The 26,075-nt window shown below is 34.5% G+C and overlaps 3 protein-coding genes across 10 annotated transcripts; 2 read left to right on the top strand and 1 right to left on the bottom strand.

Annotated features, from left to right (window-relative positions):
• Positions 1–1,248: 1,248 nt before the first annotated feature.
• LOC111022786 (AMP-dependent synthetase and ligase family protein) lies at positions 1,249–13,388 on the top strand. 7 transcript variants are annotated; one of them, XM_022300043.2, is made up of 18 exons: positions 1,253–1,723; positions 1,945–2,403; positions 2,928–3,124; positions 4,666–4,869; positions 5,491–6,204; positions 6,339–7,057; positions 7,615–7,690; positions 7,810–7,896; positions 8,173–8,216; positions 8,420–8,528; positions 9,872–9,931; positions 10,563–10,647; positions 11,434–11,498; positions 11,611–11,670; positions 11,916–11,960; positions 12,378–12,487; positions 12,701–12,938; positions 13,121–13,388. In XM_022300043.2, exons 1-17 carry the CDS (start codon positions 1,441–1,443, stop codon positions 12,930–12,932), a joined length of 3,549 nt encoding a protein of 1,182 aa, XP_022155735.1. In that variant the 5' UTR covers positions 1,253–1,440; the 3' UTR covers positions 12,933–12,938; positions 13,121–13,388. The 7 variants fall into 7 exon arrangements, 6 of the variants coding, with proteins under 6 accessions (XP_022155736.1, XP_022155735.1, XP_022155734.1 ...); XM_022300042.2 differs by having other exon boundaries at positions 13,126–13,388; XM_022300041.2 differs by having other exon boundaries at positions 12,701–12,928.
• A 2,225-nt stretch (positions 13,389–15,613) lies between these two features.
• Positions 15,614–17,181, top strand: LOC111022772 (COMPLEX 1 LYR-like protein). Of its 2 annotated transcripts, none has more exons than XM_022300018.2 (3): positions 15,614–15,969; positions 16,149–16,303; positions 16,385–17,181. In XM_022300018.2, exon 3 carries the CDS (start codon positions 16,393–16,395, stop codon positions 16,663–16,665), a length of 273 nt encoding a protein of 90 aa, XP_022155710.1. In that variant the 5' UTR covers positions 15,614–15,969; positions 16,149–16,303; positions 16,385–16,392; the 3' UTR covers positions 16,666–17,181. The 2 variants fall into 2 exon arrangements, with proteins under 2 accessions (XP_022155710.1, XP_022155709.1); XM_022300017.2 differs by having other exon boundaries at positions 15,633–15,969; positions 16,149–16,293.
• A 2,283-nt stretch (positions 17,182–19,464) lies between these two features.
• LOC111022828 (transcription factor bHLH91) lies at positions 19,465–23,307 on the bottom strand. Its single transcript, XM_022300101.2, has 4 exons — positions 23,038–23,307; positions 21,867–22,926; positions 20,774–21,208; positions 19,465–19,692 (listed from the first exon to the last, which is right to left on the bottom strand). The coding sequence occupies exons 2-4, from the start codon at positions 22,890–22,892 to the stop codon at positions 19,612–19,614; spliced, it is 1,542 nt and encodes a 513-aa protein (XP_022155793.1). The 5' UTR covers positions 22,893–22,926; positions 23,038–23,307; the 3' UTR covers positions 19,465–19,611.
• Positions 23,308–26,075: the final 2,768 nt, after the last annotated feature.

Genomic DNA, 26,075 nt, shown 5'->3' on the forward strand with positions numbered 1-26,075 from the left:
GTGTTTGCAAAAAGTTTGGAGATACCTCTAAAGTTTTGAGTTTCAGCTTTTTGAGTTTCAGCTTTAGTAGAAAATGTAGGTACGATAATGATTTGGTTTTAATTTTTACCTTCTTAGAAATTATGCTTAATTTCTTTAATAAACAATAACATGTGACGGTAGAAATTCGCACCCACCAACTTTTGGCTAGAGATAAATTAACCAGTTGAATTAAGTTAAAGTTAGTGAAATCGAAATTACTTTCTTACTATTTATTTCATAGGTTTTCACGTCTCTAAATCTTTGCTAAACTTCAAAACTAAAAATAAGTTTTCAAAAATCTTTTTTTTTTTTAATTTTCAAACTTTTGCTTAAAATTACCTCTAAAAGCAGATATAAAAAACAAAAAATAAAAATAAAAATGGTATTTATAAGTTTAATCGATAAATAAAAAATAAAATAATTATGAAATAAGAACTTTTTTTTTAGAACAAATAAGAACTTAATAACTTAAAAAGTACTTGTGTCTCTTCAAATTGGTTGAAGATAATTTTTGTTATAAGCTTTTGATTTGAACAAGAAGTAAACGTGCTGGTAAATATATTTATGTAAACAACATTGTATATGTTTGAAGCTAAAAGGGACCACAAATCCATTCGACATCCAAATAAGTTTTTAAATTAACCTCACAAATTAAAAAAAAAGACTTATTGTAGTAATATTGTTTTTTTTATTAAACAAATTAAACACGTGAGATTATTTTTTAACGCTCCAGATGAAATCTAACTCAACCAATGTTTTAAATGTCGATGTTGATGGAGATATCAACGTCTCAATTTCATGAAAATATTGATAAAATGTCAATGTCCATGGATATTTCTATAAAAGTTAGAGAAATTAAAAAATCGTAAAAAATATTTAAACTAACACATAAATATTTTCTTATTTCTAAATAAATTAAAAATAATTAATATTAATATTATGTATATATTAATGTGATTTTGTTGATATTTTTTATATTTTGTCGATTTTTTTATACTATGGTAGAAATATCGATTTACTTCTTACGTCGATGTTGAATCTATAAAAACATGGACATGTCGATAGAAACGTCCATCCAATTGAAGGCGAGTTCGAATATTTATAACCATGAACTCAAATAGTTAAAGTATTTATTTTGTTCCAATCTCCGTCCATCCAATTGCAAAATTTATGTAACCTAAAATTATGATTCATGAAATTGAAATTTTACCCACGGGATTTTCCCTTTCTAACTTTTCATTATAATTTACAATTTTCGCGCGAAACGAGGAAGAATTTCCATTTCTTTTTCTTCGTTGCCAGAACGAAACAATTATTGAAGCAATGAATCCAGAAGCAGCAATGGTAGATTTGAGGTAAACTTGTGAGCCGCTGCAGCAGCACTGCTACTGCTATGGTTCAACTTCAACGAAAGAGACCATGAAGCAGCCTCCTTGCTGCATATTCCACGAGTTTCAGAGAGTTTCATCAGCTCATCCTCACAAAATCGCAGTGATTCACGCCTCTGGCGGAGTCCAACTTTTCCGGCAGTTACATGGCGGCGGCGGCGACAGCAACATTATCTCCGGCGACGGAGCCGATAATTTCTTCAAGGAGCGGGCCATATCGGCTTTCCCCTCGATGTACGAAGGCGACCGGTTCTTCACTTACTCGCACTTGCTGGCCTCCGTTGATTCTCTCAGCTCCCGTCTTCTTATTCGAGGTTACTGCTTCAATTTGAACCATTCCCTATCTCAATTGATTATCAGTTTAACAAGGAAGCTTTTAGAGTTAGCTGCAAGATTAATAGAGAAATAATTTGAAGACGAATCAGAAGCTAAATATTCCTATGATTCTGTAAATTAGCGTACTGTCTTCGTGTTACTACATGAGGGAATCAATGGGCGCTCTAATTAATTGGGCAATTGAACTCCAATTTTGCAGCGAATGATGGGAACGGATTTTCTGAAGGCTCCTCAACTGGGCTTGAGGGTGCTAATATACCAAAAATTTTTGGAATATATATGCCACCTTCAGTTGAATACATAGTTGCTGTTCTTTCTGTACTGAGATGCGGAGGGGCTTTTATGCCCTTGGACCCTGCATGGCCAAAGAGTAGGATTCTGTCTGTTGTTTCGTCTTCGAAAGTTGAACTTATTATCTACTCTGGATCTTCATTTTGTGAAGATGGCTATCACCTGTCTGATGGATTACATTGGCTCTTGCAAAGCAGTGGCTGTCCAACCTTTTGTTTTAATATGGAAGAAAGTTTCATTCAAGAGCATAATAGTTCAGTTGATTTAGTTTTTCCTTGTGAACATGGGAAAGGGAGGTTGTTCTGTTATGTCATGTATACATCTGGATCTACTGGAAAGCCTAAAGGCATATGTGGCACCGAACAAGGTACGCTATTACCAAGATTAGATTATCTAGTCAATGGAAACATCAAGTTCTCAATCTTGTAGAAATATCGATATCAAACAAATGTTCTTGAAAACTAAGAAACTTGTAAAAATTTATTTCAATTAATATAGAGTTTTTTTTCACTTCTTAAATAAGTTTTTCTTTTCACTGTGCTAGTGTGCTCTTCATAATCACAGTGATTTTTTATATCAACCTTGATTGGAGATGCTTTATAATAGTATTTTCTTGGTGGGGTTTTCTTACCCCCAACCATTAGGTTGTTCATCTTTTTGGGCTTTTTGAACATATTTCATTCCTTATAAAAAAATCTGGTTAATTGTTTAGGTAACTCACAGTTTCCTTTCTTGGTCATCTAATAGGGTGATCTATTTGAAAATTTTCTTCTTTCCCACGTGAGTATAATATAAAGTAAGATCTATGGCTTCTTCACTCCTCTTCATAATATCACTCACAAAAATGATTGGGGTGTTATTTCTTTAACAAAATTGGTTTAAATTTTGTAGGTCTTCTAAATCGCTTTCAATGGATGCAAGAATTATTTCCATGTAGTGGAGAGGAACTTTTATTGTTCAAGACACCTATTAGCTTTATTGATCACATTCAAGAATTTCTTAGTGCCATACTAACATCTTCTGCCTTGGTTATACCTCCAATGAAAGAGCTAAAAGAAACTTTATGTTCTGTTGTCAATTTTATCCAGGTAGGCTGATGTAGAGTTTTTAATCAGATGATTGGTCCATCCTGCCTTTTATTCTGTTCAATTTTAAATTACACATATGAACCGAGATTAAACGCTCGTACAAGGTACAAGGAAAACAAGTCTAAATATGTTCTTTCTAGTTTTGAATATTCATATTAGTAGCTATGGATATTTTTCTCTGGTCATTACTTCTTTCTTCGTGTGAAAATGAAGCTTGCAGATAGATTCAATGGATTATACTAACTGTTGTTTGGAAAATAAATCTTTATTTATTAGATTAAGTAGTGAGTCAAGGGTTTTTTTGATTGAGATTGAAGAGAAAAGAAAATCGTCATCTTTTTGCATTGGGCTGCAATGGAAGAACTGAGATGGTTGGAACAAGTGTTGGTGAAGATTCTCCAAAATCCTCTGATTCTCAAGAGCTTCAAGAATGATGATGGAACTTATTGGGTGCAGAAGAATTAAAATTAGAAGGGTGGTTCGTAGAACTTAGTTCATTATCAAATGAAGTGAAGAGGTGTATCAAAGTTCTAGCAGGTGCTAGTTAGGGGCTGGAGGGTATTTAGGGAAAGGGAGATAGAAAAACAAGAGAAAGGAAGATGAAAGGAGTTTAAATCTTGAACTTACTAACAAGAAAGAGAATAGATCCTTTATTCAAGTAGTTAAAGAAGAAAAAGGACAAATATATTGGTCGGTTCAAGAAAGTTTTGAGAGGAAGAAAAGAAAGCAGAAAGTGATGCTGAAAAGGAAGCTGAATTCGTTGAGATACTTGGGATCTAGGATAGAATCCAAAGAAGAAAATGAAATTGTATTGGTAGCTTGCAGAACAAGAAAATTTAGAAATATATCTCAATGGCGCCTCCCTCTTGAGCAAACTGAAGCCTAAACAACCAAACATTTGCTTCTCATCACCTTTCTTCCTCACTCTATGACTAAAATATACCATTTCTACCCTAATAATATTTGTAACATCTATCCCTATGATGTTCCTAAGAATCAAACCATGTCTTGTGGCACAAATATACTAGCATTGTCCTCCTTTCCATGGGGCTGGGTCTTTGGTATGGTTTGCTTAATTATCATGCTCGGAGTCATTTGGCACGGTTTGACTTATATGTATATATATTGTAATTTGTCAGTTTGGTTTCAATTCGGGGTTATACAATGACCCAATCCAAGTCACCGACACCCCTACTGCACATCTTAGTATTCATAATAGTAACATCAGCTTTAACATTATAGAGTTTCTCAACTATCTATTCTTTTGTACTTGCTCACCTAATTCTCTCGGTTATATCTTCCTTGCTTTACTTCCCTCAAGTAAAAGAGATATTTAAGTATATAATCAACATGAACACTTTTGGTTTTGAATTCTGGATTCTACATTAGGATGTTTCATGTAGTTTCTTTACTTTAAGCTATTGCTGCCTCTTACTGCACTGTGGCAAGAAAATGTTCTACTCTGTTTAGTCGATATCAGCTCATTATTCATGCTACATTCTTATTTAATGGATGACAAAATTTAATCTCTTTTTGTGAAGGCATATTCCATTAGTAAACTTACCGCTGTTCCATCACTAATGAGGGCGGTCCTTCCTGCATTCCAAAGACTGTATGTGATGCAGAACAGATGTTCCCTAAGATTGTTAATTCTGAGTGGTGAAATTCTGTCAATACAATTATGGAAGGCGCTCCTCAAGTTATTACCAGAGACCACTATTTTGAATTTATATGGTAGTACAGAGGTTGGGATTTAAAAGTTAACAGCATTATGCACTCAATTTATGCACTCAATTTATGCAAAACATTTTCACTTCTTTATATTTTCATTTTGGAATGTCGTTTCACTTTTCCCGTTCCTTTTGTCTGCGTAGCATCACATTCTATTCATGATGCTAATCTATGACTGAATAATTTAAGGAAAGATGCTTGGACTTGTTTTTTTCTTTAGCTCCGTCTCTGCAGTCTCTCATCATCCTTAATTTTTGTTGAATGCAGTGCATTAATTTTGCCAGTGAATGATGGCTATTGAATTTAAAAAAGCTTGATCATGTTGTGTATTATACAAACCTTAATATTGTTCAATAATGAAAATTCTTTTTGTGGAAAACATTGAAATTCATCTTCTCTCTTATCCTTCTTCTCCTTTTTTTTTTCCTTTTTATAAATAAAATTAAAGTTGCAGCTCCCTTTTCATGCTTGGTATGTGTTTCATAATTTAACTTATTTAAGTTCACATCAAGATAGTGGTTAAAGATGTCACTATTCACTTGTATATGATACCCTCATTGGAACATATTGAGCCACCTTTTGCCTCATCACTCATATTTATTGGCTAACAACATCTCAAATTTCTGAATAAAAAGGTGTCTGGTGATTGTACATATTTTGATTGCAAGAGGATGCCAAGGATTTTGGAGACAGAAGCAATCAATACTGTTCCTATTGGTGTGCCGATTTCTCACTGTGATGTTGTGGTTGTTGGTGAAAATGATGCACCGAACCAGGGAGAACTGTGTGTTGGTGGTCCCTGTGTATGTAGTGGATATTATTCAGATTCTACTTTTCTCCCTTTGGATGGTACAAAATTATCTCAAGGCCTTGTTAATGGAGGTTCATTGAATGAAAATTGTAAAATTTATATCAGGACTGGTGATTTTGTCAGACGGCTTCAAAGTGGTGACTTGGTTTTCTTGGGGAGAAAAGATCGTAGTATCAAAGTTAATGGGCAACGTATTGCTTTAGAAGAGATTGAGGATGCTTTAATGGAACATCCGGATGTAGTAAATGCAGCTGCAGTTTCCAGTAGAAGTGACAGGGAACTTGAATATCTAGTAGCTTTTCTAGTTTTAAAGGATAACAAGAAAAGTGAAGTATTCAAATCAGTCAGAAGTTGGATGGTCGACAAAGTTCCACTGGCTATGATTCCTAACAGATTTATCTGCGTCGATTCAATTCCTATGTCATCCAGTGGAAAAGTTGATTATGAGCTTGTAATGCATTCATATCCTCTTTGGGAGCATGTGCATGAAAATTTTGATGAAACTCAGGAAAATGACTTCATGCAAGTCATAAAAAAGGTCTGATCCTCATCATCTCGATATTTCAGGCCCTGTTGCTTCGTTTTTGGTAGCTTGTAAAATGGATAATGGAATACGTTACCTATATTACATATTCTGCACACTTTTTCAACATCTATTCTCTTGCATTGCAGGTTTTTTCTGATGTTTTAATGGTTGAAGAGGTCTCCAGTAATGATGACTTCTTCATGATGGGTGGTAACTCTATAACTGCAGCGCATGTCTCACATAAATTAGGGGTTGATATAAGATGGCTGTATCACTATCCAAGTCCAGCTAAGCTTCTAACGGCTCTTCTAGAAAAGAAAGGATCAGATATCATAGATATTAGTAGAGATGTTGACTCAAGAAAGAACCTGAGAACTGATAAGTGGAACAAATTTTCTTTTGAGGGTTCTGAGATACTGAACCCTTTTGATCTTAAAGAGGGTGGGAATTTTGGAAAAAGGAAACAAGTCCAGTCAAATGAAACTTTGTCAAGGGTAGCCATACCAAGGAATGACAATTCTTCTATCTCAAAACACTATAAGGCAGTTTCTGATTTTTCTGTCAATTTGGAACACATAAGTCAAGTTGGTGGGCACCTGTGGAATTCTCTTTTAACATCCATGTCATGTGCATTCAGTCGATGCAACAAGGTTGTGTATGAACACAAGTACATTGGTAATAACGAATGTGCAGAAACTTTGTCAGTGAAGTCTCAAAGAGGCGAATATGGTTCTATGAAAAAATTTTGGCAAGTTCATATGGAGTCCTGCGTTGACGCTTCACCACTTCTTGTGTTTAAACACCCCTGTATCTACTTATTTATTGGTTCTCACTCACAGAAGTTTGTCTGTGTGGATGCAAAAACGTAAGCAGCATTAAGTATTCAGAACATGTGTATTACTTTTCTCTCTAATTCTAATTAGCCAGATTATTCCTTCTGCGTTGTCCTAAACATTTTCTTTCTTTATGTTATGCATATAGGTGTTTTTTTTTTAATTCGATAGACTTTTATCTCAGGCCCATTATCACTATTTTTCTTATTTTAGGTGGAAATATGTATATGTTAAATGTTCCTTTTTAACTTGGTAAGAAACCAAGCTTAAAAGTATCCTAGGAATGCATGCAACTTATCTTCCTTGACCGAAAAGCAAACCTACTAGTTGAAGAGAATGTACCGAGGAAGTATCCTCCCGAACAAAAGCCAAGGACATTACCACCAAAAAAAAAAAGTTTGAAGAAGAAAACTCCAAAGTGGCTAGAATAAAAAAAAAAATCTGTCAACTCTTTGGGTTGTGGGAGGGGAGCTTCCTTTTTCTTTAATTTTAATTTTAATTTTTTACTTTTAAATGTACACTCAATAATTACTAATTCATTTCTATTTGATTTACTGAAGTTCTACTTTTATTGCATGACTTTCTGTAGCGCTTCTCTTCAATGGGAAATAAGGCTTGAAGGACGAATTGAATGTTCCACGGCAATTGTTGGAGACTTTTCTCAGGTTATCTCATTATTGTGATGCACTTGGCATGACATTTGATTAACTATTTGTCTTAGATATATTTATTTACCATTCTTGGAAGCTAGATATATTTACTTACCATTCTTGGGAACTTATAGGTTGTAGTAGGTTGCTACGAAGGGAAGATATATTTTCTGGAGTTTTCCACTGGCATTATCCATTGGACATTCCAAACGTGTGGAGAGGTAAAGCTATTTGTTTATTAACAAATTGGTCAATGATCAAGCACGAAAGTTCTGTTGAATGTATTAAAAGGGGAATGAGAATTACATCTACCTCATACCTTTTGATTTGTGTCTATTTAGTTCGTACCAAAGCACTGTATGTTAAAGAAAGGAAACAAAATTGCACATGATCTCAGATTGTCATATTTGATACAGATTATTCAACTGCCAATGTTTAAAACATGTTTTACTCATCAGCTTCTCCTAATTAGTAAAGATTTCATTTTTAAAATGAAGGTTAAATCACAGCCAGTGGTTGACTCACAGAGAAATTTGATCTGGTATGGTTTTACTTCTGTACTTTAGCCTACTGCTTGTTCATTCTCCTCCTTTAGGATGTTTTTGAATTTTAATTACCTGTTGGGAGTTTTTTTTGTAGAAAACATTGCTCATTCCCTCGACTGTAAAAGGAAATGTATTGTTTAAATAGATCATTTCATGGTACACCAAATTTTTAGCTTATGATTTATAAATTATCATGCAGGTGTGGATCATATGACCATAACTTATATGCACTTGACTATGTGAGGCATACTTGTGTTTATAAACTTCCATGCGGAGGAAGTATATATGGATCACCTGCAATTGACGGGGTAAACTCTGTCAGTCAATTTTTTTTCCTGTACTTTGCAGAATGACTGATCAATAGTTAACATGATTATTTCAAGTTACCTTTTTATTTTTATTTTTAAAACTTTTATTTGTCTGGTGTTCGTTTTTCAAATGAGAGCATGGATAAATGGTTTTCGAGATTCATTCATGAGGAACTAGCTTTGTGGAGGAGGATCATTAGAAGTTATATGGTTTAGATGGCCACGCCAGGCTCACAAATGTTCCTAATGCGAACAAGGAGGGCTGCCCTTGGCCCAACATTACTAAAAATAGTGAGTTGTCTGGTCACCTCGTCATATGTAAGCTGGAAAATGGGCAGGAAATAAGATTTTGGGAGGATAGTTGATGTGATTTCTCCCGTTTGAATCTCTGCTTTCATGATATTTATGCCTCTCTAACCAAAAAGGTTGTATAGTCAATAATTGTTGGAACACATAGTATGTCAACTTGGGCTCTGGGCTTAGGAGGAACTTGTTGAAAGAGAAAATAATGGTTGGGTTCACCTCAAAGAAAGGTATTAGACTAGGTTTGAACAAAAACAAAGTCATTTGGTCCATAGACAAATTAGGCGCCTTCTCTTGTAAATCTGCCCATCTGAAGCTTGTAACTAGAGCCTCAAGGTTGATTTTTCTCCTTGTAGAGCTAGTTTGGGATGGTAAGGTGCCTGAGAAAGTATATTTCTCTTTTAGTCTCTTGCCTATAGGAGTAGGAGCTTAATACTCAAGATAGATTACAGGAAAAGAATCCTCATTGGGCTATCTCTCCCCGTGGTTGCTGCTTATGTTTTGAGGATAGAGTCTAGATCGTTCATTCCTCCATTGTTCTTTTGTGGCTAATGGGTGGGCCTTCATTCGGGAAATGTTTGGTTTAGCTTTCTGTTATCTCTTTGAAGAATTATAATTGGCTTCATAAAACCTCTTAGGTTGGTAGTTAAACAAACAGGCTAGGGTTTTGAGAAGAGACCCAAGAAAGCAAATAATCCATTTTACTTTTTGTATTTTTTTCCTTCTATTTTATTATATTCTTTTTATTTTTAGTTCATATTCAGCTCGTTTTGATGTGTACAAGTCTGTACCTACAATAGAAGAGGAGAGGGGATATAGGATTATGATATATGCACCTTCAACAGGCGCTCAAAAAGACATAAATATTTGAAGAATGTTCACTTTTACAGTTACATTGAATTGACTTAATTTTGAGTAATGGAAATTCTCGTTTCAATATTGCCTCTATTGCACATTGTAAAATAAAGAAGCAATAAGTTAGGAGTATTGAAGTTTTTCTATTATTAACTTGATTAAATGTAACTTTACCCTTTCTGTAGGTGCAACATAGACTTTATGTGGCTTCAACAAGTGGACGAATCAGTGCTCTTTTGATAAAGGCAATGGCAACTACTAGCATATGTTTAGCTCCTTTTGATGGACTATCTTTCCGTATATGCTCTTTTGTTTTCTTTCATTCTTTCAATGAAAGCATGACTTTTATTTTGTTTAGCTCTTCAGATATTGCCTGCGTACTGTTTGAAATGTGATTTGTTTAAAATATTCATGCATTAGAGTCACCTAGGTTGGCAAAAGGCAAGTATTGAATGGAAAGATATTAGGTGAAAAGATAATATCAAGGACCAAAATATTAAAATTTGGGAGTTATTAGACTAAAATAAACCTTTTGAAAGTTCAAGGGCCAAAATGAGATTTAAAGCTAAAAAATACTAGCTATTGATTCTAGAGGGATGCCATGGGTAACAAACGCAATGTATCATGTAGCTTTCTGCACTGTCTGGTTTCATCTCTTTCCTTCTTCTAGGAACTTTCAATTGAGCGCTTAGTTCCACCTTTTATATATTCGCATCTCCTTTGCTCTCCAAATCCTCCAACTTGCATTGTCAGCATTCCGTTCTTGTTAAAATTTCATGGAAGTTAGAGATGCCTTAGCTGTCTCCAATATAATATTCTACGATTCCAAAGCCATGTAACTGCCTGTTGACTATTTGCTTGTCTTAATAATTTCAGGCTTTTCCTTTCGGTACTTTCTGGCATTATGATCTAGAGGCACCAGTCTTCGGGTCCCTTGTGATTGATCCACTTAATAGAAATGGTATGTCTTTGTGATCTGTGTTTCGTGTTTTCTGTAAGTAAATCTTTCCTTCCACACATTTTCCATGTATGGTAAGTAAAATTTTTGTAGACAAATGATCTATGTGGTCTGAATTTTGGAAAACATTAGAAGTCTGGAATAAGGAAGTTTAACTCACTCTGCATCGGTTGGAGACAGGCTACTGAAGTTTTTCACTTTTAAGTAACTCAAGTATGGAACAAATGTTTTGGTTGCAAAAAGGAAAAAAAAAAACAACGTTCTTTACTTTTGACGGTTTTGCTGCAATTTTGTATGTTGAGTATCTCACTTTCTGAAAATTTGTTGTGTTTCTTCTATTTCTCTCAGGTATCTGACAATCTTCCTATACTCTTTTCGGGCATTAGTTTCACTTTGATTAAAAAAAAAAATGCTACATCCTTTTGTCCTTGTATTTCCATCTTCCATCTTGGTTGAACACCTCTGCTTTGCTTTTGTGCAATTCTCTAAGATAATTTAATTTACTTGCTTTTCTTGATGTTTCTCTAATAAGAAATTAGCCCAAGCTACGTTTGCCATCTATATTCATCTCATTTGCCCAATCTGCGTTTTTGATTAATTTAGGTCCAACTGAAAGTCCCTTGTACTGAAGCGGAAGTTTGTGAATTTAAACAGCCTCAGCAGTTTTCTGTATACAAAATTTAGTGCCTGCTAAAAACTTTAATTTTTTTGAATCTGTGGATTTATGATGTTGGAATACAGATTTGCTCAGATAATACTTTTCTAAATTTCTTGATTACCTATCTGTAGTTATTTGTTGTCTGGTGAACGGTCACGTTGTTGCATTGGATTCAAGTGGATCTGTTTTATGGAGGGTATAGTTCATTAGATCTTCTGTTCTTACAGTTGCATTCATTTTCTCTCAGTGTATTGTAAATTCTATGCAAATTTTTTCATTTTGTGCTCATCAACAATTATATCATTCAGTGCAAAACTGGTGGTCCTATATTTGCTGGAGCCTGCATTTCCTCTGCCTTCCCTTTACAGGTATATTTTTGCAATACCCTCGTAAGTCTTTATAAACTATTTCTCATATCTTTTTTTTTTGTTTTATTTTATAACTTCCTCTTGATCTAGCTTTCATTTTTCTTCCATATCTATTTCAGCACATCATGTATTGATGGTTATAATTATTTTCTTTCATTCTTTATCTATGAAAGTGTGATTTGATCTACGACCCTATACTCTGTTTTAAAGTAAGAATTATGCTTATTATAAATCTTGTGTTCCAGGTGCTCATATGTTCCAGAAATGGAAGCATTTATTCTTTTGAACTGGTAAATGCCACTGTAATTACTTTTTAAAGCTTATTTCCGGCCTCTTCATTTTCAAGTACTTCTCACTGGCATAATCCCCTATTTGTCCCTACTCCAGCAAAATTTTGGTACAATATCTTCATGGGAACCAAATAGATATTCATATTGAGACTAGGAAAATATTACAAGATTGAGTAGAAATTCAAGATCCCTCCCCACTCTTCCAATTGTAGTCTACTCGGAATACTCATTCAATAGTTACCCATCCTTTACTCTTTTTCCTTTTTTAATAAGAAACCGAGCTTTTAAAAGAAAATAAATCCCTGCGACACAAGAAACTTTTTGCATCTTATATTCAAATCCACACTTATATGCTGCTAAATCACTATTACTTGAAACTAATCTTGAAATGGTCTGTTCTCTCTTGGTTTTACTCAGGAAAGTGGAAATCTAGTGTGGGAGTACAACATTGGCAATCCAATAACAGCATCCGCTTGCGTTGACGAGCACCTGCAACTTGTTTCTGAAACTTCTGTCTCATCGGACAGGTACGAGGAAACAAAATTGAAATGATACACGAATCTACGCTAAACTTGTTAATAATATTTGTTGACATGGATGTAATGAAAATTTGTCTTTACCATCATGGCCATGGGGTATTCATCGAGTAATCGGGGATTCTGTTTCATTGAACTACCTGCAATTACTTTCTAATATGGACGAAAGCGGTTTCTGAGGGAAAAAACAATGCATTGTTCCAGGCTGATTTGTGTTTGCTCCAGTTCTGGAGCCATACATTTGCTTCGAGTTAGCTCAAGCACGACGCAGGAGGGAGGTTACCGAAATACAAACGTGGAAGAATTTGCTAGAATGGATCTTGAAGGAGACATATTCTCCTCACCTGTTATGATAGGTGGACGTATTTTCGTCGGTTGCCGAGATGATTACGTGCACTGCGTCGTGATTGGAAACCTTAACAGCATGAGAGAGTAATATATTGTAATTGAAAATTCATCATTTCTATTGCTGTTTTCATTCCCTCTCCTCACTCTCTCTCTCTCTTACTGTGATGTTAAATCAGAGAAAAGTTGTACATGTAAACTGTTAGTTATATCAATGTAAACAGTTGTACATTATATATCAATAATTCAACCCTTTTGTCTTGGTGGATTTTGGTATAGATCAGATTTGAGAAGCTCAGCATTGTGAGATATTTGATGGAAGAAAAGGAGATGCAAGAATTGTCATTATCTTCGGGTTGATCTTTCTTTTCATTGTTCGACGGTCTTGTTCTCTGCCTCTACTTCTTCCTCCCTCGATCAGAATCCAAAGATTGCTATTCGATTGTCCAGATCATTTTAGTTTTTGGTTTATTTGTATAATTGAAGATAGGTACATTAATCAGTTGGGTTATGCTCGGTTTAGCGATGTTTATTTGGAATTTGAGTATGAATATCCTTTAAAATTGATAACCATTTGTATCTTCAATTTTGAAGGTAAAATGTAAATAATATATACATATATATATATATATATATATTATGTGTGTATATATATAGTAGTAGTAATAATAATAATAAGCTGATCTAAAAACTTCTTCAGACCTCAGGCAATCGATAATCACCTATAATTTTTTTTGTTCTGATTCAATTTTGCTAACTTAAATGGTAATAATTTAGTTCTTAGACTTTAATAGATAACAATTTAGTCTTTATAGTTTAAAATTTCTTGTAGATCGATAACATGGTAAGGACCAAAATGTCTGTTTATAAACTTCAATGACTAAATCATTACATAACACTTAATTTAATTAAACCTTCTAGAACCAAAAAGTATGAGTTTAACATATATTATAACTGTCAACATGTTTTTAACTCAAAGATAACTGACATCTGAATGTCTCCGATCCCACTTGTACTTGTTATATTATAAGTTAGGAAATTGATAATTTGTATAGTTGTAATTGGCAATTTACAAGGTGGAGAGAAGGCCTATATCTCTTGTACAATGCAACTATGAGCTCTATAAATAGGTTATGCGATTCCAAAGGAAGTTTTACAAAATTTTCTCTCAACATTTGTGAAGAAGGTTTGATTTCGGGCATGAAGAAGAAGAAAGTGTTTGATGCGTGGATCGCCATGGATGAATAAGCAGCTGCAGATCTGAGGACTTTTTTGCAGCATGACATATTTGATGGAAGAAAGAAAAGGAGATGCAAGAATTCTAATAATCTCCGGGGTGATCTTCCTCTGCATTATCTCCGGCGGTCTCCTCCTCGGCCTCTACCTTTATCTCCCGCAATCGGAATCCACCGATTGGTATCCGATCGTCGGGATCGTACTCGTCGCTACTCCTTGGATCTTCTGGCTTCTTGTTTATTTGTATCATTGCTTCAAACCCGCTGCTCAGCCTCAGCCTCCTCGATTCAATGCCTTCAATTCCTCTACCAATCGGGCGCCGCCCGCTGCCAATCCATCGGGGGCAGAATCTCCAAATTGTGATTCTCCCGGCGGCGGGAAGCGTCGGGTGCATTTCGGAACAACCAGGGAAGAGGGTATGGATTCAAATACCAATGGAGGAAACAATCATGAAAAGTGCCCTAGGGAAAGTGAATTGCCATTAAGTCCCTCCATCTCGTCTTCGTAGTATTGGGTTGGAACAATGTATTTCGAACAGAAGCAGATAGATTTCAAACATGCATTTGAGGGGTCAACTACATTGTGATTCCCAAAGATTGTTGTACCGTGATGGGCCGAGGAACGTCGAACCATGGATTGGTACATATTTTTGCAACAATAAACGGGGAGGAGCAAAAAAGGTGAGTAAATGTGATGATCTACAAAGGAAAATTACCATAAAATTTTAAGCATCATGAGATTGATATTGTTTGCAACTTAGATACTACAAACATGAGAGGAAATAGGTAGGTTAAGGACTCGGATTGACTTTGTTTGTTTGTGATTCATATGTATTTCTCGATCGAGAGAGGAATATATATACATGTTTGATTAGTGTTGAATGATCTTCTTTGTTTATATTTTAAGTAGACATACTTAATTATTTTTACAACATTTCATGTTCTTTTCCTTTAAAAAAAAGTTCTTCTCTAATATTGATATTTGAGTTCTTCAATTTTGAAGAATATCTGTGAAAATTTTGCTCCATTTAAACAGCATTAATGCAAATCTTAAAATCCCTTTGTACATTTGTATTGTTATATTAAAAAGAAATTTTGTGTAAACATAATCATAAAAATATTCAAACTAGTGCACAAAATCAAACTGGTGAACAAGTGTTTAGATGGTAGATAACCATAAATCTTTGAGAAATGAGAATTTAACTAATTAGAAATACTAACCTTGTTATTTAGTCAAAAAGTTTAATTTAATAAAATTAAAAGTGTGAAGTTAAAATTTAGGTCAAATAACAAGTAATTCACCTTAAAAGTATATCGTGATTCTTGAATTCTTAATACTATTTTAGTAGCTGTATTTTCAACTTTTATTCATTTTAGTCAATATACTTTTAAAAAGTTTGTTTTGGTCAGTGTCATTTGATTCTTATTTACAAAATTTTAGCACAAATTCTATAAATATCAAAATGATTTAATATAAAATCATAGTTACATTTCAGAATAAGATTAAAAGTAAAATAAAAGTACGAGAATCAAAATAGTATTTTAACTTGTTTTTTTAATACTATGGAGCTTATTCACACAAAAATTTTAAATTTGACCTTTTAATTTTGTGTCTATAATAGGTTTGCATTTTAAAAATATTTAAATAAAATTGAGAATCCAAAAGGCTTATGAGACATTTTTAAATTTAAAAACTGAGTTCGTAAGTTTATGACTAAATTTGTAATGGAGTTGAAAATAAATAATTAAATTCAATTTAATTTTAAAAAGAAGAAAGAAAAAAAGGGTACCTCCTGAGGCTCTCCGCTCTGGGTAACTCCATTGTCATCCTTCTTCATTCGTGGATCCGCTCGCCCAGTGCTTCTTCGGCATCGCATTCTTCCGCACGCCAAGGTAAGCAAAAAGCCCATATCCTTAATTTCTTTTTAGTTTTTACTGCTAATCTTGTGAATGGGAATACACTGTGGTTGGCTTGGTGTTTTGATCCTCGATAAATTCCCAAAATCTTTAAGAATTTGGCATCGCTCTAATTTGTATTCTTGCGTTGTTTCTCCTACTGATGAAACGAGTAGTAATTACTGAAGCTTGAGAGAGGTTCGGCTAGATCAGTGACATGGGCACCACCTGTTTGATGAAATGCCACCAAGAACTTGACCTCTGATTGGCAACGGTCAAATCACCATTCATCAAGAAATTTGAGCCCACGGGTTAGATAAGGTCCTAACAGGTGACCATCAATGTTAATTTGACAGGAAAATGACATTACATAGGTTCTGACGTCTTGAGTTTTCTTACTTTTTATTTCCAGTGTGAGAAATGGCGAAAGGTATGATATGGGCAACAGCAGAGGATTTAGCGAGGAACAGAGGGCGCGTTCTATCACTTTATCGCCAAATATTGAGGAGCCTCAACTCCCCAATGTTGCCTCTCAGCTTCGCAGCAAGGTTAGCAAAGAAGGCAGAAGTTCGTGGCATTTTCTTGCTTGCTTCTGAAGAACGATCTCTTCACAATATTGAAGACCTCATTGATACTGCTGAGTACTCTCTCTCCCTTTTAAGAAAGGGAGAAATTCCCAAATATATTCAATGAGTAACTCTTTCTTCTTCTGTTTTGTCAATTTCTTTATTTTTGCAAAGGCTCTTTTGTCTATTTCACTAGTGAGTTTCTGAGTGATTCATACTTGTGCTTGCTCTTGGGCCACATTTCTACAATTTAGCTATTGGGTTCTGTTATAATATATGTTTGGCCCTTTTTACTTTCAAATGTTTTGTTTTAGTCATCAAACTTTCATAAATAGCTGTTTAGATTGTTGTGGTTAACTGTAGTGTATTTGACAAAATTCTTTGGCCACCTATTTCTGAGTTTGATGTTGAATTCAATACATGGTAGCTTAGAATTCAACTCTGCATGATACTACTCCAAAATTATATTATATCTAATATGGAGATTTTAGCAACAATCATTAAAACAAATTGTGTAAAGTTTAGAGATGAAAACAAAAACATTTGAAAGTATAAGAATGGAACCAAAATGAAAAAATGTAAGAGAGTTTCGAAACCTATGCAATCCAAACTTTTTACTGCAAACTCAAAAGGTTTTTTTTTTCACCTCTCTTTTTCTGGAATTCGGTGTCTTGAAATTTTATTTGTTGGAAATATTACATTGTAATAATGGTAGTAGAAGATTTTTCCATTATCATGGTGGATAGGGGCATGGGAACAGCAACAAACTTACTGGAGATGGGCTGCTAAAATTATAGGGAAAGTAACAGAGAATACTCAGTGGTTGCCTCCAAAAACAGGTAATATTACTGCTACAAACAATCTTATATGGCTGCCTGTTTTGGCCTTCCTTTTTGTATGTGGTAAGCTTCTTACTCTGCATTTGGGGCCACATATAAAGTCAATTATTAGGAGGAGCTCAGGGGAAAGGAGACAACTGACTTTTACTCTTGTTTCCTGTTTGCTTGATTTTTGAATAGTTCTGTTGTTATATATTCATTAGCAAAGAAATGAAATAACAATATTCTTTCCTGTCTCCTTTCATTTCCTTATTTGAGTTGTTTCTCCATCCAATTTTTATGATTCAAGCTCAAACAGCATATCTTAATTCCTACATTATTTAGATCTAAATGGTCCTTTTTAGGAGTAATTATTGTTTTATTGGGTTTTAGTTACATAGTGGAATGACCCTCGAGGGGTTTGGTCATACATGCTTTGAGGTTTTAAGATCGAACCTTCGAATCAGCTTGATACAAAAAAAACTTTGATGTCTCTTGAATCTGGACCTTGGGGCAGGTGCGGGCACCCCAAGTATAGGGGAGCAAGTTATGACTCTCAATTATTAAAAAAATGTTACATAGTGGAATGAATACCATAGTGTTGTTATTTAGAGAATATAACCTGCATTTTTTTGGCTTGGCAGTGTCGAAAACTGAGGAATATTATGAAAGATGTATTTATTTAATTATTTTTACATCTCCGTATAAAAAAAATGACTGAATTCAGGTAAGTTCCTTCCAAATGGCAATGGATTCTTGCCTTTCAGGTATAAAAGAATTACTCTGATATATGTACATATTCTACCATGAGATATTTAGTGCCCAAGATGATATTTTTTTAATTTTTTTTTACCATTTAACTGTAGACATTTGCTTTTGTTCCATTCACTTTGATTGTGACATAGGAGTTGGAGACTTCATCTGAAGTATAAAAGAATTACCATGGTATTCTACTTCTTCTATCCTGAGATATTATCTTTTTTGTTCAGAATCTTCTCGATCAGGAGGGACCTATAATTTCTTGGCTCGGTTAAAATATCGCTCGAACTCGGTCTGAATTTTTTCTCTAAGAGATAATTAGCGTACAAGGAACCTATCGGGGGTTCAAAAATTCCAATTCCAATTCTCTTTAGATTACAAGTTCAGTTCATAAAATTTAAAAGGTGTTTAATAGGTCGCTAACATGTCGCTGAGTGAGTAATAAATTCATAAACTTTCAATATTGTATCTAATAAGTTCTTGAACTTTCAATTTTATAATAAATAAGTCTTCAATTTTTTTTTTTTAATTCACAGACCTATTAGATACAAAAATTGAATTTTGTATTTAATAGGATCCTCAACGTCCTCTTATGTGTCTAATATGTTCTTGTATTTTAAAAAACGTTTTATAGATCAAAGATCTATTAGACATAAAATTGAAAGTTTACAAGTTTATTAGAAGTTTTTTTCTAAGTTCAGAGACTTGTTAAATACAACTTTTAAATTTTAGAGACCAAACTTGTAATTTTTTAAAAATGAAAAAGAAATATTCTTAATGTTAAATGATACATGACAATACGACCATGACAAATCGTTGGTAGACTTGTTCTAAACTAGAATACATGGTCCAAGAATTATTTTCCATCTTGCTTTGTTTCCTCACTACTTTTTTTTAGCTTTATCAAAGGTTTAATCAATGCATGAGCTTCCCTTAAATCAAGAGATTTATACATATCTAGCTTACATTTAGGAAATATATGTTTACAACAAATTTTCTAAAAATAGGTGGATAAGATATTATTACCCTCTTAGAGGTAACACGTACTTTACCTTACTTTCAACATGTCCAATCTAACCACCTAAACCAACTATCCGTCTCAAATTTAACTCGACCTTAACATTATAATGTCAACGATCCATAGAGGACACAATCAAAACTACTTGTAGAGTTTCATATAATCAAACAGATCCAATGTTGTAAGTAGAAGATTGAAATTCATTATTTTGAGCATTGAAATATTAGGGAAAAAAAAGTCCCAAACTTTGAGGTTCAAACTAGAATTAAGCAACAACTAAGAGAGAGAGAGAGAGAGGGAGAGAGAGATTGTGTGATGTAATATATGTAAGTGAAGAGTGAAGATGGGAAATTAAATTAAAAGTTGTTGGAATTAAAGAGTTTGTGTTTTTATTTAGAAAAAAAAAAGAGTAGTTAAGTTAAAGATAAAGAAATGAAGAATTAGGAGGGTAGGAATGTAAAATCATCAAACCTAATAGCTATTGGTGTGGGTGTCTGTCCACTGCCTCTATCACCTTGCTGGCTATGGCGCTTGCATACACTGATGAACCTTCATATATCTGATCCAAATTATCATCCAAAAATACACAAAACTTAGATTATTGTTGTATCATTTCATGACTAATTAGTAGTAGATATCATAAATTTAGCAAACTTCTCGTGCTAATTAAAATTCTACTGGTTAAGACATGTATTCTCGACTAAACGATCAGAAGTTCGAATCTTAACTCGTACATTTTGTTGAACTCAAAAGAAGAAAGAAGAATTTCAAAGCTAATTTAAACATAGCTTTATTGTTAAAGCATCTCCCACGTGTCCTCATATTTATCGTGTAATAAAAACTAAAAGAAACTACCAATCCAAAATATGAATGGACAAAGATATGATTACCAAATAAAAATCAAAATTTTGAAAACATTTTTATGGTAAAACAAATAAAGCAAACTGTTGAAGAAAATTTAAAAATGCTTCATGGGACCCATTTTTTAGAACTTTGAAGCCTTAAGGTTTGAAGGGGAAACAAAGAAAGATATCATCCTTTCTCTATTTAAAATAAACCAGTTAAAATTCAATTTTTTTGTCCTTGTATTTGAGATTTACTCTACGTAATTAAGTTCCTATACTTTTAAATAAACAAATTTATGTACAAAAAAAATATAAATAAATAAATAAATTTAATTATTGTACTTCCAATAAATCCTAAAATTAAAATAATCACCATCTAAAAGAAAATAAAAATAAAAATAAAATAAAATAAAAAACCTCCCTCCAAGGGAAGGACATAAAGGTGATCATGTCTCAAACTTCTCAAAGAAAATATGTATGGTGACTAGATTTTTTACTATTTTCAGTCCCTATCAGTATTTTTATTGGCTAAAATTTTTAATTAAAAATAGATGATCAGGTGAATAAGTATTTCATGCATCTTACCATTATCAAATTTTTAATGGTGGTTAGTAGAAAAATACTCGTCGGTACCTAAATTCATCCGATATGACTAAGAAGCACCTAAATATTTTTATTGTATTTTAACGAAAGAAATGAGTATTTAAGAGTAACCCAGGTCTATTGTTCTTTTCGGGATCCTTAACGTTCTACCAAACAAAAAAAAGAAAAGATTGTAGTTAGAAATAGAATTACCTTGGTATTGAACAAGAAGCTGTAGTAATCGCCGATGTGGCCGCCGGCGACATGGTGGAGATCAAGGTGAAGGTCGTCGAGCAATTTGGAGACAATCAACAAGCAGTTGAGTTTGCGTTGAACAAGTTTTATGGTCACTTCATCGTCAATTATTCTCACATCTACTTCTGTGTCTTTGGTCTTCCTCTGCAGCCACGAGCTCCTCAAGTTGTAGCTCTGGTCCTCTGCACCTGCAGCCTCCGCCGCCACCGCCTTCCCGTTCGAGCTCTCTACGTCCCACGCCCCGCCCCCCTCCTCCTCCGCCGTCGTCCGGTGCCTCTTGCTCCTCTCCCTGCTGCACCTCTTCTTCTCCACCAGAAGCTTCAGTTCCTTCACTGTTCTCAGAAGCTCTTTTATGTACTCTATGGCGTCCCCCACTATGGATGCTCTATCAGTCTGTGGTTTTCACAAAGAAAATGCATTTTCAAATGCAATTTTACACAAAATATAGCATAATCTAAATCAACCTAGGAACTTAAAAGTACGAAGCCATTCGACGGCCTATCCAACTGCTTATCGATCGGCACTCATTTTGTTTTGATCACCAATAAAAATTGGACAGTTTTGAAAAATATAAACAATATTGCTTTTTCTGCATTTATCTATCTTTATCAAAATTTTGATGGTAGTAAACAAAAAAGGGGTGCTGATGGTAAATGTCAAGTATTTTTCTATCTATATGTGAAGGGAGAGAGAAGAAAAATGGTGGGTCAGAGAGAGAGAGTTTGATTTATCCAAACTCAGAAAGCAAATTAAAGTTATATCCTCCCTTATGAACAGTCCAATTTGTTCTTTGAGATCAAAGAGAGAGAAAGATGGTGGGTAGATAAGAGAGAAATTGCTTAATTCAGCCACACCCAGAAAGAAAATTTATGTGAAAAATAGTGAACTAATCAGTCTAGTTTCTTGTCCAAGATCAAAGGAAATAGAGGAAAAAGACTGGCAGTTCATAGAGAGATGAATTAGAGGTTGATTCAGCCACACCCAGAAAGCAAAATCAAAATCAAAGTTCAAAAAACAGCGATGAATTTAAGTGAAGAAATATTATGTAAACCTTAGTAGGGTTAGGAACCAAACTCCTTAGAGCTTTGTATTTGTCATTCAATTGAACTCTCCTCTGTCGTTCAGTGGCAAAATGTTTGGTCATTTTCCCATCTCTCCCTTTCCCCATACAATCCGCCATATCCCTTGTGAACTCCAAAACTCCACTCCCGTCGCCGTCCTCATAAACGCCGGCGGTTCCCTCTCTCTCCATCTCTCCCTCCGGGAACAGGCTCCCTCCCCGCCCTCTGGAACTCGCCGCAGGCAGACCGTACCCGTGTGGCAGAGAATGAAACAGCTCCCTAAACAATGGCGGCTGCGGCGGCAGATTCAGGTGGAACAGAGGATCGTACAGTATAGAGAGCGAGGTCGAAGATGGGTTTCCACTGTCGACCCCGCCGGCGGGAAGGTCTGTGAGAAAGCCTCCCATGGCGGAGGAGTGGAGATTGGAGAAGGAGATGGAGGAATTGGGAAGAACAGGGGAGGAATTCGAGCATCTGGCCGCCGGCAGGTTGAAGAAGTTCAAGAGGTCCGGAGCTTGAGTACTGTAGGCGGCCATGGCGGAATCAGGAAATTGCTGCTGCTCTTGAGATTGAATCTGATGATGGTGATGATTAAACCCTAATCCCATTTCTTGAATTTGATTCCCAACCCAATTGGACTGATCAAAACACACCATCCGATTCGAATCACCAGTCCCTTGATCTTGAGCAAAATTGGGGTTAATAATGTTAATCCCACCATCATGAGTGCTGTTATCAAACCCCACAGCCGCGGCCGATTGCTGCTGAAACTCAAGTTCCATGGCATCGCCACCGCCACCGCCGCGGTGGTGATAGGAGAGCTCCTCCATGGAAAGATTGAGATTCTCTTCAAACCCGGCGTCATTTTCCTGGCTACCACCGGCGATGAGCGGCGGAGGAAACGAAGGCAAAGCGGCGATATGCACCATGGTTTGTGGAAACCCATTTTCTGAAACTTCTCGTACAGCTTCCGCTGACATGGAGTTAGGATCAGAACAGCCAGTTTCTTCATACATCTTACTTTTTCGTACCGAAACTCTGCTCCTTCTTCTGCCATTATATTAAACCAATCCAAAATCAAAACAACCAAACATGTCAGAACAAAAAGAAACCCTAAAAAAAGAAACCTACACGGATGAAGAAGAACAAAGCAAAACAAACCAGAATAATCCCTCAAACGGCCATGGAGTCTCCCAAATCCGCAGCAGAGCAGAAGAAACGGCTCTAGGGTTTTTCAGGGAATGAAGTTGAATGGGAAATTGAGGAAGAAAAATTTGTAGTGAAGGAGAAATGGCGATTTTATATATAGGGATGGGAGAGAAGAAGAAGAACTGGCCATGGCGGAATGGTTGCTTGTTGTGTAAGTAAAGTTCTGTTGAGGGGGAGGAGAGAGAAAGAGAGGAGAGAGAGAGAGTTTGTTAGTGAGATTCCCGTCGGTGGGGCCCACTCATAATCTCCGTATTTTCTGATACAGAGCTGCGTGATCTGTACTGTCACTCTACTCCCTTCGCTTTCTGTTTTTTCCCTCACCTTTTTCTCTATAATTACTAATATGCCATTCTTCTTCTTCTTCTTCTTTTTTTTTTCCATAATTTTAGGAATAATGCCATTCAAAAAAAAAAAAAATTACAAAATGTAACTTTCAGAGTAATAACAAAAAATGTAAATTAAATAAGAGAGATTATTGATGGTTGATGCATGTAGGTGTTGAGTTATGTTTGAATTACCTTCACAGCTACATGATACGTAAATTCAATTGAGCTGAATATTTTTTTAAAAAATTGTCATTGTGATATCTAACATGTGCTACTTTTAAATTTGTTCGCTAACTTAAACATGATATATTTTATTTAAATGTAATAAAGAGCCGGGAAAGTAAAAATAGTTAGAGGATGAGGGTTCAAATCATGATTATGTGAAGTTGTGAGGGGGTGTATATGGTAACGGGCTTGACCTAAAAGTTTATGGAGTTATCCTCTTTCCTAAGTAAGGGAAAAGATCTTACCTTTTTTTTTCCGAAGATGTCAGGATCAAAGCAAAGCAACTCTCTCAAAACTCTATTTTTCCAAGTTGCAGGTCCCGTCAATTCCTTTGAGTTTTGGTCTTACGACCGTAGTCCTCAGGCGGAGTGTTTCACACGTTAGCTGGGTCCCTGATCTGCGTAGACCAAGGGCGAACACTCATCGTACGACATGTACTACCAGGGTATCTAATCCCGTTCACTCCCCATGCTTTCGCACCCCAGCGTCGGTAGGGACCCAAAGGAGTATGGGGACAGTGTGCATACCTCCTAGGCATAGAGACAAAAAAGGTCAAAGGATCACCGACTCCTAGATAAAAAAAAAAATTGTTTCTCATAGAATTATTACAATAAACTTTCACTTAAACTTCCAAGACTTGACTTTTCTTTTTTTGTTAATACAAAATCGGAAGAACTTGCAATCATTGTGAAATTTTATTTGTCTACGCTGAGCAAGAAGTATCTCGATCAAAAAGAGAACAAAGAAGTAAGAGGGAAGGAAGATTTAAGAAAGACGTGAGACTCATAAAATAAAGTAATATATATTACTTAAATATGTATTTTTTCTATTATAATATGTGGGGTTGAGATATCGAATTCACACCGACCAATCACTATTGAACTATATTCGCTTTGACATTACTTTAATAGGAACTCTCGAAGTGTACTAAAAAACTTCCGAAGAAGGTAAGAGCGTTGTTTGTAAACCATACAATAATCAAGAAGTAGATAATATCCTTAAGTGGGGCCCACATTTGGGTGGGTTGTCCATGCAATCAGCTAATCCAAACTAATCCTATCCCAAAATGCAACTGTTTTATTACCCAAATTCCCACCGCCTTTGTTTTTCCCTTTCCTAATAATAAAAAATGTTTGGTTAAATAATAAAATGATTTTTAAAAATCCAAACTTAATCTATATGATTTGCCTCAAAACTTCCCGATTTCACACGTTGTCTAATAACATATAAACAAATGAATTTTCTAATTTTATATAATTTCTATGTGATCCACTTCTCTATATAATGCTGGACCACATAGAAATTCAAGAGGAACTCCATCGAAATTTTTTGATTAATTAACAGTCATTTACTAATCTTCTTGTTTCTTCTAAAACTTTTGATAACAAATTAAAGTTTAATGTTTTCGGTTTCTTTTTTTTGGTTTGAATTAGTCCATTCTCTTTTTCTAAAACATAGATAAAACTTACTTTTTGTAATATAATATTCTAGAGATCAATAAGCAATAAATTGTTAGGAAACATGTTTATGTTCTTTTAATTACAAATGCGGTTATGTTTTTTTTATTATTATAAAAGATGAGAAATCCACCTAACACGTCCATAGACATTTAAAGGGAAACTTTAATGCATAAGAATATTTAAAGACAAATTTGAAAATTATTAAGAACTAAATTGAAATCGAGTACAAACTATTTGAAATGAATACGATAATTTGGCCTAATCCAAACCTTAATTTGAAATGGAAAAAAAAATATTATATATATATATATATAGGTAAATTAGGAAGAGAGAGATGTAGAAGTAATTAGTGATATAATAAAAGGAAACATAAGAAGACGTTAGAGACAAATTCTCCTGTTGTTTGCTATTGCCATTCATCGAAAGTTGGTGTTCCTTTTCTTCCTTTTTCTTTTACGTCTAAATTGCCCTTTTCTCTCTCTTTTCTTTTGCAAAATACAACACAATAAATAAAAATGATTATAGAGATTGCGAATTTTCCTCCTCTAAAATGAACAAATACCATCTAATTACAACATTCTCACATTTTAACCAGATTTTTGTAAGATTCTAATAAAAATTTAAAACTATTGTTCAAAAATAAAAAATTTAAAATTTAAAATTATATAATTAACTAGTGAAAAAATTGAGGCCCAAAACAAGTTTCTTGAGGTTAGAACTACCCATTATATTTTTCTTCAATAAGAAAAAAACAAAAAATAGGAACAAATTGTGGTGAGAGATTTAGTTGCACTTCTTCTTTTGAAAATACATAGAAATCTTGAAAGCAATTCTACGGCCATATCGCCCTAAAAGCAACTTATAGTTTCTGAAAATTGAATAGACCCATTTGAAAAAAAGAGTAAAAAGAGAGTAAATTTGTAGGACAAATTGATCCTTATTGTAACAATCACTATAGTTCAATAGCTTTTACAATTTT

Source organism: Momordica charantia (assembly GCF_013281855.1).
Source record: "Momordica charantia cultivar OHB3-1 chromosome 7 unlocalized genomic scaffold, Mcharantia_2.0 BLBB01000007.1, whole genome shotgun sequence".
NCBI classification, from domain to species: Eukaryota; Viridiplantae; Streptophyta; class Magnoliopsida; order Cucurbitales; family Cucurbitaceae; genus Momordica; species Momordica charantia.